The sequence below is a fragment of the Propithecus coquereli genome, unplaced genomic scaffold, assembly GCF_000956105.1.
Source record: "Propithecus coquereli isolate 6110/MARCELLA unplaced genomic scaffold, Pcoq_1.0 Scaffold37, whole genome shotgun sequence".
NCBI lineage: Eukaryota > Metazoa > Chordata > Mammalia > Primates > Indriidae > Propithecus > Propithecus coquereli.
Genome location: NW_012149396.1, coordinates 7,841,062 through 7,853,699, shown reverse-complemented (window position 1 = coordinate 7,853,699; position 12,638 = coordinate 7,841,062). Strand labels below are relative to the sequence as shown.

At 44.4% G+C, this 12,638-nt stretch overlaps 1 protein-coding gene across 4 annotated transcripts in view; it reads right to left on the bottom strand.

Annotated features, from left to right (window-relative positions):
- The window catches only part of ZNF532 (zinc finger protein 532), a 111,465-nt gene that overhangs the window by 61,205 nt on the left and 37,622 nt on the right, over positions 1–12,638 (bottom strand). For all 4 annotated transcript variants that reach the window (XM_012651791.1, XM_012651793.1, XM_012651794.1 and 1 more), the window contains one exon: positions 18–2,377. In XM_012651791.1, the coding sequence (XP_012507245.1) occupies positions 18–2,360 (2,343 nt within the window). In that variant the 5' untranslated portion in view covers positions 2,361–2,377. The remainder of the gene's footprint in view (positions 1–17; positions 2,378–12,638) is intronic.

Genomic DNA, 12,638 nt, shown 5'->3' with positions numbered 1-12,638 from the left:
TTGAAATGATACTCTACTTGTCCACTCGTATCTGCAGCATGCTGGAAATGTGTAGCCAGTGACGTCTCGTCCTGGAAGACTTCGTTACACTCCAAGCATTTTAGGTTGTGTCTACAGAGTTTGGAGGGGTCTTCATCCAGGGGCATGGCTGGGGTGACGGGAGTGCTGGAAGGAGCCGATATGACGGTCCCCGTTATGCCGGACTGAATTTTTGTTACAGTGTGTGTGCCGGCTCCCCCAGGGCTCTGCAGAGCGGAAGATGGAGCGGAAGTATTGCTTGATGGAGAAACTATCATTTGATCTGCTGGGACTGGCTTTAAAATTAAGTGGGAGCATTGCATCACCACCCCTTTTTCCTTATGCCCACGGGCATGGGAAAGGAGGCTGCATTTGTTGTAAAAAACGAGGTTCTTTGTACAATGGTTGCACGTTACTTCGATGCGCACACTACGTCTGTCGTAGTGCTGGGTCAGGCTCTTTTCAAGCGCAAAGGAGTCCCCGCACTCCAAGCACTTGTACCCACGCGTCGGTAACGTGATCCCTGCATTGGCGGGAGGACTGAGGTTTGGGATGTAAACTGGGACTGGATTGACACTGCTCAGCACCTTGTTGAAAGCTTCCACCACCGAACTCTGCAAGGACGACACCACCTGGACTCGAGACACCTTTTTGGGTGGTTGCGAGGCGGCTGCGTTGATTATTGCCTGCTTTATTTGTTGCTGAGGTTTGGTTAGCACTTGGCGGAGTTCAGAGGCGGCCTGGGCACCCTGAGGCAGAAGGTTAAGGTTGGCAAGGTGCACAGTCTTTGGCACGAGTTTGGCATTGGCCAGGCTGGACGCCGGCACCACAACAGTTTGCTGCTGGATGGCGTTGGCGGCTTTAATGATGGCGCTGCTGGCACTCTGAACAGTGGCAGCAGATATGACCGTGGCTTTCACTGTCGTGTTGTTAGCGAGCTTCAAATTAATGACTTGGGATCCTGCCGTCTTGACAGCGGACACCGGGAGGAAAGCAGTCGCCACAGGCTTGATAGTGACCTGCTTCGGGGTCAGCTCCACAGGGGAAATCGCATTGGTCACAACTGCCGACTGCAGAGGCGCCCTGGGGGGAGAGGAAAGGACAGCGGCTGTCGCTGTGGATGACAGAAGGGACGTCACAGAGGCCATGACGGATGGCGTCTGCTCGGAAGGCTTCTTCCCAGAGTCAAGATCCGCTTCTGGCAATACCCTGGTCACTGTTCTCTTGATTTCCCCAGAAGACGTCTTAATGGTTTTTATGCGGACTTTGGGAATTGCTGGTGTGGACCCTGCAGGAGAGGACGGGGACCCCTTGCTGCTGTTCTCGCTTGAAATGCTCCTGGGACTATCCGGTGGCTTTTGGGATGCTTTCTTTGTCCCGTCGATGAGACTCTGGGACTCGGGAGACTTGTCAGTGGCTTTCGGGCTTTCATTTACTTCTTTTGGTAACGGAGAGGATTCCCCTGAATTGGCCACTGGTTCTTTGCAGGAGTCTGAAGCCGCCTTTTTAGCGCTGAGAGCCGCGATCGCAGCTATGCAAGACGAGAGCTTGGAGGATGACTTCGTCTTTGACGGCGCAACGCTGGCGAGGCCGGTGTCATTCTTCTCTGAGCTCAGCTTCCCGTCAAGGACCCTGTTTTCAAGCACCTTTTCAGAGTTTTCCTTCAATTTATCCTCTGCTTTTCTGACTTTAAAAGGTTCATAAACACTCAGGTTTATAGAATTTGTTTCTGTTTCTCTCTTAACTTTGTTTTTCTCTGTACTGCCTGATGTAGAGGTTCCAGTTTTGCTGGAGTTTTCCCCTCCGAGTGACTTTCCTTTATCGTAGTCCTGTTGGGGAGCCGACCCTGGCAACACGTTGGACCTGAAGCTCGAACGCACGTCCTCCTTGTCAGGGGGGTCGTCCACCTCTATCTTCTCGTCATCGTCGAACTCTTCGGCACTGGAGATGGGACTAAACTGGCTGAACGCCGAGTCTTTCAGATTCACCTCGGAGGCAGGCGTATCTCCTTTCAAGGACTTTGCTCCGTCTTTGCTGTAGCTGTCCAGGGAGGACGCCGTGAGAAACCCATTGTGTAAGCCATTGCCGGTGGGATTGTGGCCGTCCTTCTCGCCGCCCTCAGAGGAATCCATGTTCCGCACATTCTTAACAATGACACTGACGCCCACGTCAGAGGAGGACGGTGTGTGGGAGTCGTCGTCTCCATGAGCATTCTGTTTCATGTGGCTCTCGTGGTCATCATGTCCAGACTCGATAGCTGCTTTAGGGTCGACCATATCTGGGATGTCAAATGCTGCCAAGAGGTCATCGAAGTCTGGGGTCTTCATGTCCCCCATGGTCATGAATGTGATCAGAGGTTCTGTTAAACGAACAGAAAATAACTCCATCAGCAATTAACGTTTCCTAACCATGAGATAAATCTCCCTGCAGGATTTACACAAACGTAGTGATGATTACCAAGAAAGAGCAAGGTGGTGACTGCATTTTTATTGTAATTACAGAACTCTGAGTCAAAGTGAAGAAACACCCAGAGAATATGCACAGAACCTAAATAATTTTAGCTTCAAAAGTAATCCCTCCAAACTGCTGCAGTGTCACCAGCGTGACTCCTCGTTAACGAGAACGAAATTGATCGAAACTGTTACAGCACAGAAAAGCAGGTTTTGGTGTATCGACTACGAAATGTGTCATTTTCATAAAAAGCTATTACCAAACACATTGTGGAATATGACAGTGTTTAACTGACAGTATTTGATTCTGCTGGCAAATTATCACTATCATAGTTACCATTGGATTGGGAATACACACTAAAAGAAACATAATCAAAAAACCAATTAGAGATCTCAATATTCATCTGCAGAAGAAATGAGCATCTAAACCCACCACAGAATATCTACTGCTAATAAGTCCACCTAGGATTTAAGAGAAAATAACAGCTGGGCATGGTGGCTCACACCTGCAATCCTAGCACTCTGGGAGGCTGAGGCGGGAGGATCGCTTGAGCACAGGAGTTCCAAACCAGCCTGAGCAAGAGCGAGACTCCGTCTCTACTAAAAATAGAAAAATTAGCTGGGCGTAGTAGCACACGCTTATAGTCCCAGCTACTTGGGAGGCTGAGGCTGGAGGACTGCTTGAGCCCAAGAGTTTGAGATTGCAGTGAGCTATGATGATGCCTCTGCATTCCACCCGGGGTAACAGAGTGAGACTCTAAAAAAAAAAAAATAAATAAAGTGCTTATTCCACCAATTTTTATTTAATCCTAATTATCCCTATTATGTTAAAAAAAAAAAAAAAACACTCTCAGATGGTAGGAGGATGGAGAGTTTTAGGAAGATGGACAGTCACAGCCTTTCCTAAAGATGAAGGATATATAAATACATGTAGTGCTTGGGGTCATTAAAAGGAGCCCTTCACTCCACCTGCAGAGAACAAGTGATTGTGGGGATCAGACAAAACCTCCACTGCAAGGGGGCTGTTCTGCTCCCTGGACCCCCAGATCACTCACTGCATCTTAGGGTTACTTCCTGGGATATACCCCAGAGCGTGTGTACTCATCTCTTCTTACCTCGCAGCCTGAGGACAAAGTGCCACTCATCTTTATACCGTAAGTGCCAAATAATTAACACACAGCACAAGTCAGGGGCCAGAACACTAGATTTATAACAAAGAGTGGGCCTGGACCCCGCTCTGTCACTCACTAGCTCTGGGACCCTCAGGAAGTGAGAGAATCTCTACCTGCTCCTTCTTTCTGCAGTGGAGGTGAGCAGCCAGAACGAGAAGGAAAGAAGGAAAGAGGGAGGAAGAGAAGGAGAGAGAAGAGAAAAGAGAAAGACGAATCAAGCAAGCAACCATCAAGTCAGAAGGGAAGAGGGTGACAGCTGAATTTGGGCAACTTCCAATACAAGAATTCGCCTAGCTGATTTACGGGTACCTAGTCCTAGACTCTTCGCTCTTCAGTATTTACTGTCATTAGTCTTCCCTTAATGTTTTAGTCGTCCCTGAGAAGTTATCTTCCACATTTTACTGAAGTATTTAATGACTTTTTTCTTGAACATTCTGTAAAAGATCATGCATTCCTAATCAAAGTAACTATACTAGGGTCAAGGTAGAATTTATACTCAGACAAGAATATGCATACCTGTGAAAACTCATATAAACCACAAATCCATCAACAGGTGCTAAGACCCTCAGTGGATTAACTCACTCTGGGGACACGTCCAAGCACTCCTAAGAATTTGGTTGGGAAAAACTACTGCTGACGATGAAATAAACACTTAAGGTTCAATGCGAGCTGAGGAATAAATCACCTTCCATTCGCAGGTGTCTAAGTTAATACAGAGCTGAAGAAGTCATGTGTACTTTTCCCTTGGTGGCCTACTTAGCCTGGAGAAAACACTACACAGCCACTATTCTCTTAGATGGGTGTCTGGGGGCCTACACAGGGAAAAACATACCCCCAGTATCAAACTACTGCCCACATAAAAGGTACACAGCAAACAAAACCTTTCTACGGTGATACTGATGTGAAACTATCTATGAGAAGTCAGACCCAGTGGGAAAGTCTGAGATTATGGTTTTCTTTTTAAAATGAAATTGAATACTTAAACTGCAAAAATGTGGGCAATGAAATATCCATCTGTCAGACACTCTATCCACATAAGAATCCACCCACTTATGAATAATCCCTGAATGTCAGTACACTTATTTTTAACCATCATATTGATGTTGTAAAGTCACCATTAGCAAGGTATCCCTGTGAACTACCTTTACCAACCATGTTGATCTATGGTTGGAGGTCACTATTATTAGAAAACTCAAGGCACAGAATCATGAGCCACGGCCTCCCACCAACACCAACGTTGAACGGGCCTGACAGATGGACTCTTAGAGCCACCACTTATCCAAAGCTTGGCCCCAGACTCTGGAAGTCCTCAATGGTAGCTGGGCTCTGCCTAAGTCCCTCTACCGTTTTTTTTTTTTTGGAGACAGAATGTCACTTTGTCACCCTGGGTAGAGTGCAGTGGTGTCATCGTAGCTCACTGCAACCCCAAACTTGGCTCAAGTGATCCTCCTGCCTCAGCCTCCAAAGTAGCTGGGACTACAGGCACGGCCCTCCACACCCGGCTAATTTTTCTATTTAAGTAGATATAGGCTCTCGCTCAGGTTGGTCTGGAACCCCTGAGCTCAAGCGATCCTCCTGCCTCAGCCTCCCAGAGTGCTAGGATTACAGGCGTGAGCCACCGCACCTGGCCCCCTCTACCCTTTCTTTATAGCTAAACGGGATTTGTGTTATTTGCTTTCTCTTTATGATTGTGGCGAGCAAAAGATATCACATAGTTTCATACTGTTCATCCCAGAGGGCACTCAGTTGAGGAACAAAAAGAAGTTAAGAGATAACGCAAATACTCAGTGGGTGGTAGGCCCAGATCAGCAGTGCAACCGGCAACTGGCGGGTATCCTCACAGATCCTGGGAAGGTTAACACATGACTCTGATTATCTTCATCTCCTGTGCTATGTACCAGGGACCTGCCTGATTTATAAACAGGCATGCAGCAGTATCAAACCATTTAGTCAATGTTAGTTAGCTTGTTGCCCACCATGCCACCATATCTCTTCCTACATTACCAGCTAAAGCAGAGTTAAGGTCTGGAAAGCCCCAGAGAGGCATCTCCAAGCCTGCAAACCCTGCGAAGAATTGAGAAGCAAGTTTTTCTCCACAGTGATCCAGCCACACCCGACTCCCCCCAGTCCCTCCATTCACCTAACATTTGCACTCTTCTCCTGGGGGAGGAGGGTGAGCCCAGGGTGAAGTAGCGTGGCATTTTGAAGTGGTCACAGTGAATTGCCAGTGGTTTAAAAAATATCAGTCAGCCATCCTTCACCTGAAGGAAGCCTGACTATGAGCTGAAAATGCATAATGCACATTTTGCAAAGCTCAGTGCAGTGGCAACTGAGAATGCATTGTGTCGTCTGAAACCTAAGATCACTGCGGCAGGTGGACTCCCCTCTCTGGGGTTGTATAATTAATGTCATAAATACTGCTCTCTGTAACTTTACACTTCTTTTTTGGTTTATAGAAATGTTTTTCATACCCACAATCACACTGTCCTATTACCCTTTCCTTCCCACATTCTGAATGTGAGAGCAAGTGTTCCACTTGCCGAGGGAAAAAAATGTTTAACTCCCACTTCAATTCTCAGTTATATTGAATACAAAGAGAAATATTTATGTGTGAAAGTTTTCTTCATATTCCACTCTGATTCCTAAGTACTACTGTCTTAAAAATAGATTCTTTTGCTTAAAAACACTATAAAAATAAATCTGTCCTCTTTTAAAAGATAATATAGAACAATCTCATTTTAGCTTCCCTTACCCTCAACAGTTTGATTTTCAAACAGAATTAGCTTTAGCTATTTTAACAATGTCTTTCATTTATACCCTAGAAAATGCACCTGCCTTCAAAGGCACTAACGGTCTTTTATTATAATTTAAAACTAAACCCTATACAAATAACCTGTAATTCACTAACAGCATTTGTGCTTAATGTATAATGTCCTTTCACCTAAAGACGCTGACAATATCTGAGGGAGAAAAAATGCTAGGCCTGTTTATAAAAAACCGAAATTGAAAGAATTAAGTCTGTCACATGATCACTTTATTCTCTCCTATGATACAGACAAAACATTCCCTTTCCTACCAAAGCCTCTTAAAATTATAGAAAGCTATTTCATCTTTGTCGGCAGAAGTCAAAAGTTAACAAGTAAAAAGGAAATCACGAGAAAACCCTATTCACCCCCTAATCATACTTCTTATACTTTCTAATAAAAAACTGTTGATTTCCCAATTTCCAACTAGAAAAATGTCAGTATAAAAGGCACAGCTGTAATCTAACCACTGAATCCTGACTTCAAATAATCCCCAAACGGAAAGACACATGCCTAAATCCAGCCCGAGTTCGGCCTCCTCTGACCGGTGAAAACACATCAGGTCCCCCATGTAAATGGAGAAATGAGCATTCCCTTAATGAAAATCAATAAACTGTAAATCGCAACAGGCGTACTTAAAAAAAATCAAATCAAAGCCCATTGGCCACCCCGACAGTATCATACAGACTTCCCGTAAAACAACGGTAATAATACAAGGCCTGTGGATCTCCAGGGACTCTCCCTGTCACTGTTCTCCAGCACTGTTCGGCCACCAAGGTCCTTCATTATGTGTGTTGGGTTTTTTTATTCTACTGAATTTTTAAAGAAATAATTCAACAGATGAATGGATTCAACACATTTTTATCCTTATTTTCCTTCAAATATAAAATGTTCTTTAAACATATGTTAATATAATGCAGTGTTTCAAATTTAATTTCTTCCTCTTAGACAATAAATCTAGCGTCCCCGGTTTTTATACATCTGCAAAGAAACACAGAGGGATTGGCTTCTCCCGGCCATCGACGTTCACATTCCAGCTTTCCCATTACAACACCATGCAAACCTCAGTTCCACCTCTAGTACCAGTCTCCTCTACACCTCTAGAACTTTTAGAGCTCTCCAAATGGAGAGGAGGGGAGGGGAGAGGAGGGAAGGGAGGGAAGGAAGAAAGAAAGAAGGAAAGAAAGGAAGGAAAGGAAAGGAAGGAAAGAAAAGAAGAGAGACAGGAAGGAAGGAAGGAAGGAAGGAAGGAAGGAAGGAAGGAGAGAAGGAAAAGAAGGAAAAGAAAGAAGAGAAAGAAAGGAAAGAGAATCTGATTTCCTCTCTCTCTCTCCAGCTGACCCTTTGTTTCTTTTCCACTCTAATCAGAATTGCTTATCAAGGAAAAACATGTTCTCACTGCAAATCCACTGCAAACACCAAGCCGGTTCTGTTGCACAGGTCTGCCTCATGCCTCTTCACTTTTCCTGCAGTACCTGGGAACAAATGTCAGTTTTGCAGCCAAGTTTTTTTAAAAATCTGACCAGCTGCATCTCTGGAATAGCTGTTAAGAATCCCTGGCTCATTGCTTTGCTCTGGAGAGGGTAGCAGGGCCCCCAAAACTAGCAAACACTTAAAAAATAACATACACACGCGAATACATACATTCAGGAATCTCTAAGTGTGTATAGTTTTGAGGAAAAATAAGCAAAAATAAAAGGAGCTATGGAATCCCTTAAAAATGACATGCTACCTGAAAGTCCCACCATGTAAGCAACAAAATGCCAAAGAAAAGTGTTCATTTTACCTTTATCCTCCACACTGCTCAGACCCTATGTAAGTCTGGGCAGTAGGACAGAGCACCTTCTAAGCCTAAAGGTTACGTTCCAGCCACAGGGAAGAAATCTTACACAAAGGGAGACCAAGACCCCACCCCCCGCCCCACTTTGATCCTCTCAGCTGTCAGCAGGTGAGAGGCAGGACCCTGGCCACACTGTCCTTTCAGAGCAGAACTTCATTTTCTAAACAGCCCACACCAGGGTGAGACACAGTGTACAAATACAGTTTGTATGCAGCGTGAAAAAACAGAATACATGCTTTTAATGTAACAAATACTGCTCTCTGTAACTTTACACTTCTTTTTTGGTGAGTTAATTCTGCGTGAGTTAATGAGAAATCAGCAAATAGAGTGGCTATTAGCCAAAACAGATATTTACGGGTTTCATTAATCCTGATAGTATTGATTATGGATATACAAATACTTTGCCCGAGGTAGTATGTTTTCTTCCTCAGTTAACAAATAATATTCCTGATCTGAAACGTAACAGGTGAAAGTTCAAACTGCTTCACTTACTAACGCCATTAATCCGGGTACAACCTTGGGGCAGGTGGGAACAAAACTAGCTTCGGCCCTCCCTGCAGTTACTCCTCCCTCATGGTTGTAATAGGCCTCCTCGCCATGTATTCTCCCCCAGCCCTGCAGGAGCAGCTCAGGGGACGTCCTCTCCACACAGGCAAATGTCACTACAGACCTCAGCCTCTTCCAAAAGTTCAACCTCCGAAGCTTGGCCTACTTTCTCACATCGCTCCCCTAACCGCAAGCGCTCATGGGCCAAAACGAATGCTAAGCAAGAGTGAACCCCTTTGCTTTTCCCAGCTGCCAAGAGCCTGGCCGTGGTGAATCCCCACTCTTCACCCTCCAGCGGGTCCTCAACGTCATCTAGCACTACAATCCTTTTTTGTTTTTCCTTAACTCCCATCGTGCCAAGGGATAGAGGCTGTTTCTAATCTCTCCCTCTTCCCAACTCCAAGCCTTCATCTTTCTGTAGTTAAAAGATAACAATCACCGGGCAAGAACTCTCCCGATGCACTACTTCCTTCTTCAAATCTTGTCTGTACCTCCACTGCTGGCCTTGCTAGGCAACCCTCTACCGTGGGTTTGGCCCCCTCCCTTTGTTTTGGGTCACTCCTATCACCTCTGCCTACTGCCACACAGAGACCTCCCCCAGCCTTACCCTGGACACCTGGTGCTCAGACCCTTTTGCCATGTGGCATTTGCTGCTCAAGTTTTATAACTCAGACAAATCCTACTCTTCCTAGGAACCTTTCCCCCAGCCCCTTGGCAATCCACTCTCTGAAGCCACTGTTAAAATCCAGGCTTAGCTGGGTGCACACCTACAATCCAGCTACTCGGGAGGTTGAGGCTGGAGAATGGCTTGAGCCCAGGAGTTCAAGGCTACAGTGAGCTATGTATGATTGGCTCACTGCACTCCAGCCTGGGCAATAGAGCAAGGTTCTGTCTCAAATATATAAAAACATATATAAACAAACATATATTAAAAGTTAAAAAAGGAAAAACCAGGCTACGTGATATAATAAAAAGACAAGAAGTCTGGAGATGAAATTCTCACTGTTAGCTAGTGACGTCAGGCAGTCACTTAGCCGCTCTGAGCACCCCTTCCCTCACAGATACAAACGAAGGTTTGTACTGCCATTGAGCAGTGCAGAGCTACTAGCCACTAGATGAAACCGAGCCAGTGTCTCTTCGCTAGAGAACACTCTAACAGTGGTCCCCTCCCAATCTTTGTTCCCTTGTGTCTATTCTTGCTGCCCGTGACCTTTCTGCAGAATTTCATTTCACAGTCGTTGTTTCCTCTCGTGGACCCCACGGCACTGCCTGAGCCCACGTGGCTTCTCCTGACTCTGTGGCTCTTCTTCTTCTCTCCCTTCGTGCGTCCTTTCAGACTCTGTCAGCCACCATGTTCAAAGCCGACCTGGGCAACTCCCATGGTCATAACAATTATGTATATTCAGAGAACTTGGATACTTCTACATTTAGCCCTAATTCTACCTTAAAAGCCATCTTTCCAGTCAGTGGTATGAATTCCACTTGGCTCTCCCAACAGTACGTCAAACTCAACACATACACTGCCACACTAGAAAAATAAATTTTTTCCCTGGGGCCACAGTGTTTTGTTAAAACAAAACGATCCTTTCTAATTTATTTTTTATTGTTTTCTGTGTGTGAGTTATATCCAACACAATCCATGGTTTTAGACTTAAACTGTCAACATTAATTGTAACAGTAAGAACATCAACAAGTAAGATTTTCACAAACCAACTGCATGGTTTTGCTTCATAAGGCCCGAGGCTCAAAACTAGCCTGAGTTAAATACAACTCACATGGCAGTCAATGTGTTAAACTAAAGCCCTCATATTCCCTCTCAACCTGTTCCCCCTCTAAGTCCTATCTCTGTTTTGTCAATGACCTTCACCTTCTCTAGGAAAACACTAAAATTAATCTTCAGGCAGCATTTCACACACTATGAAACAGAGACACTAGTTCTATAGGATGTTATTAGGTTTTTCACAAAGACAAGACTGAAAGACATACAGCAAATGCTGGATTTTTCTAAGTTAAACAGATTTCTTTCAGGCAGGAGCTAATGAGTATTATTAATCTTCAAAAAGAGGGATGCCAACAGTTTTGAAACTCTGATTCAACCGTGGGTCATTTTTTCAGATCCATGAATACAAATACCAAAATGATTTCCCAAACGGCTGCAAAAATTTTTGTTGCTACCAGTTTTGTATTAGAGTTACTTTTAGGGCATTCTGTCCCCCAACTTTATAAATATTTATCAGCTAATGTCAAAGGCAACAAAGATGCTTTATTATATTTCAATTTTCATATTATCAGAAAATTTATGCTTTTACCCCTATGATTTGCTTGTTAATTGTAAAAGAAATCAATGAATGAATGGAGGAAGACAGTGAATTTCCTATTTACTTCTTTCTGCAGCTCTACAAAACAGCTTACCAATCCATACTCTCGTCACTTATTAATAAGCAAGAGCATACTGAAGCTCAGAGAAGGTAAGACCCAAGAGCCATCCTCCTCCAGGTCCTCAGGACCTTCGAAAGTAAGTTTCCCAAAGAAGCTCCAAGAATTATACAGAAATATAAAACTTTGAGTCTTTGTTAAAATTTAACTTTGTTAAGTTTTTAACTATGTCCTGAAGGTTCATGAATCTGTAAAATTCCTGGACACTGCAATAAAGACATAAATCACAGACCAAAAATACCATGAACCCAAATTCAATCTTATTTATAGCCGGATTCCTATGTCGTATCAATACTGGAATTCAGACCACATAAAGCAGCAGCTAATTTCTCGTTCAAGTCATAATACGTTTGTCTGGTCTTCTAAAACTCTGACAGCTGTAAGAATCAAAACGGGCGATCTTATGGAAAGAATAGATAGGAAAAAGCAGAAAGGGAAGGTGAGAAGGTACAGATGCCCAACAATGACCAAAAGTGAGGAAGACGTCCTGTACCCAGATCTGCGTTCCTAACACCACTCTCCACTGAAACTCCTTGGAGAAATGCCCAATTCTAGGATCAGGCAAGAAATGCACCAAATGAGGCTGGAGCATCCTTGTAGAGCCAGAAAGTAAGAAAATGCTCCACACTCCCCTCTCCAAAACAAAAAACTACATTGCCAGGGGCACTAAGGGACACAAAAGCCAATGGAAAGCTGGAACGATTTGAGCAACAATATAAATAAGGCAGTATTGGATTACAGCTCAAAGTCAAAAACAAATACTCACGGGTCCACACTGACATAAACGACTAAATAACTAAATGGGAAAGTGTTGGAGATACCCCACCATGATGGAGGTGAAGAACAACTCCTCACCCCTTGTATGACTTTTCTCCAAAGAGTTCAGTTTGGAAAGGGAAGAAAAGAGAGCAACTTTCTAGTGGAGAAGCTTGCAGAACCACCTCAGCCAGGTGATCAAGGCCAACATCACTGTGATGAATCATAGTGACAGCAGGTGCCATTGACATGCTGAGAAGGGCACACGACCTCTGCGATCTTCCTCCCAGAAACACACTGCCCAGTCTGATCACGAGAGAGAAACGTCAGACAAATGTTTGTGAAGGGACTTCCACAAAATCCCTGCCTGGTCCTCCTCAAACTGTCAAAGGTCACCAAAAACAGGAGAAGTCTGAGAAACTGTCACAGCCAAGTCAAGTCTAAGGTGACATGACAACTACATGTAATGTGCTATCCTGGATGGGCTCCTGGAAATCTAAATAAAGCACAGACTTTGGTTCATTTTTTTTGAAAAGAGAGAAATAATGAATAGTTAAGAGAACCGGGGAGCATGAAAGTGCAGAGGAGAGCTGGGATGAGCAGAAGTTGTGTACCG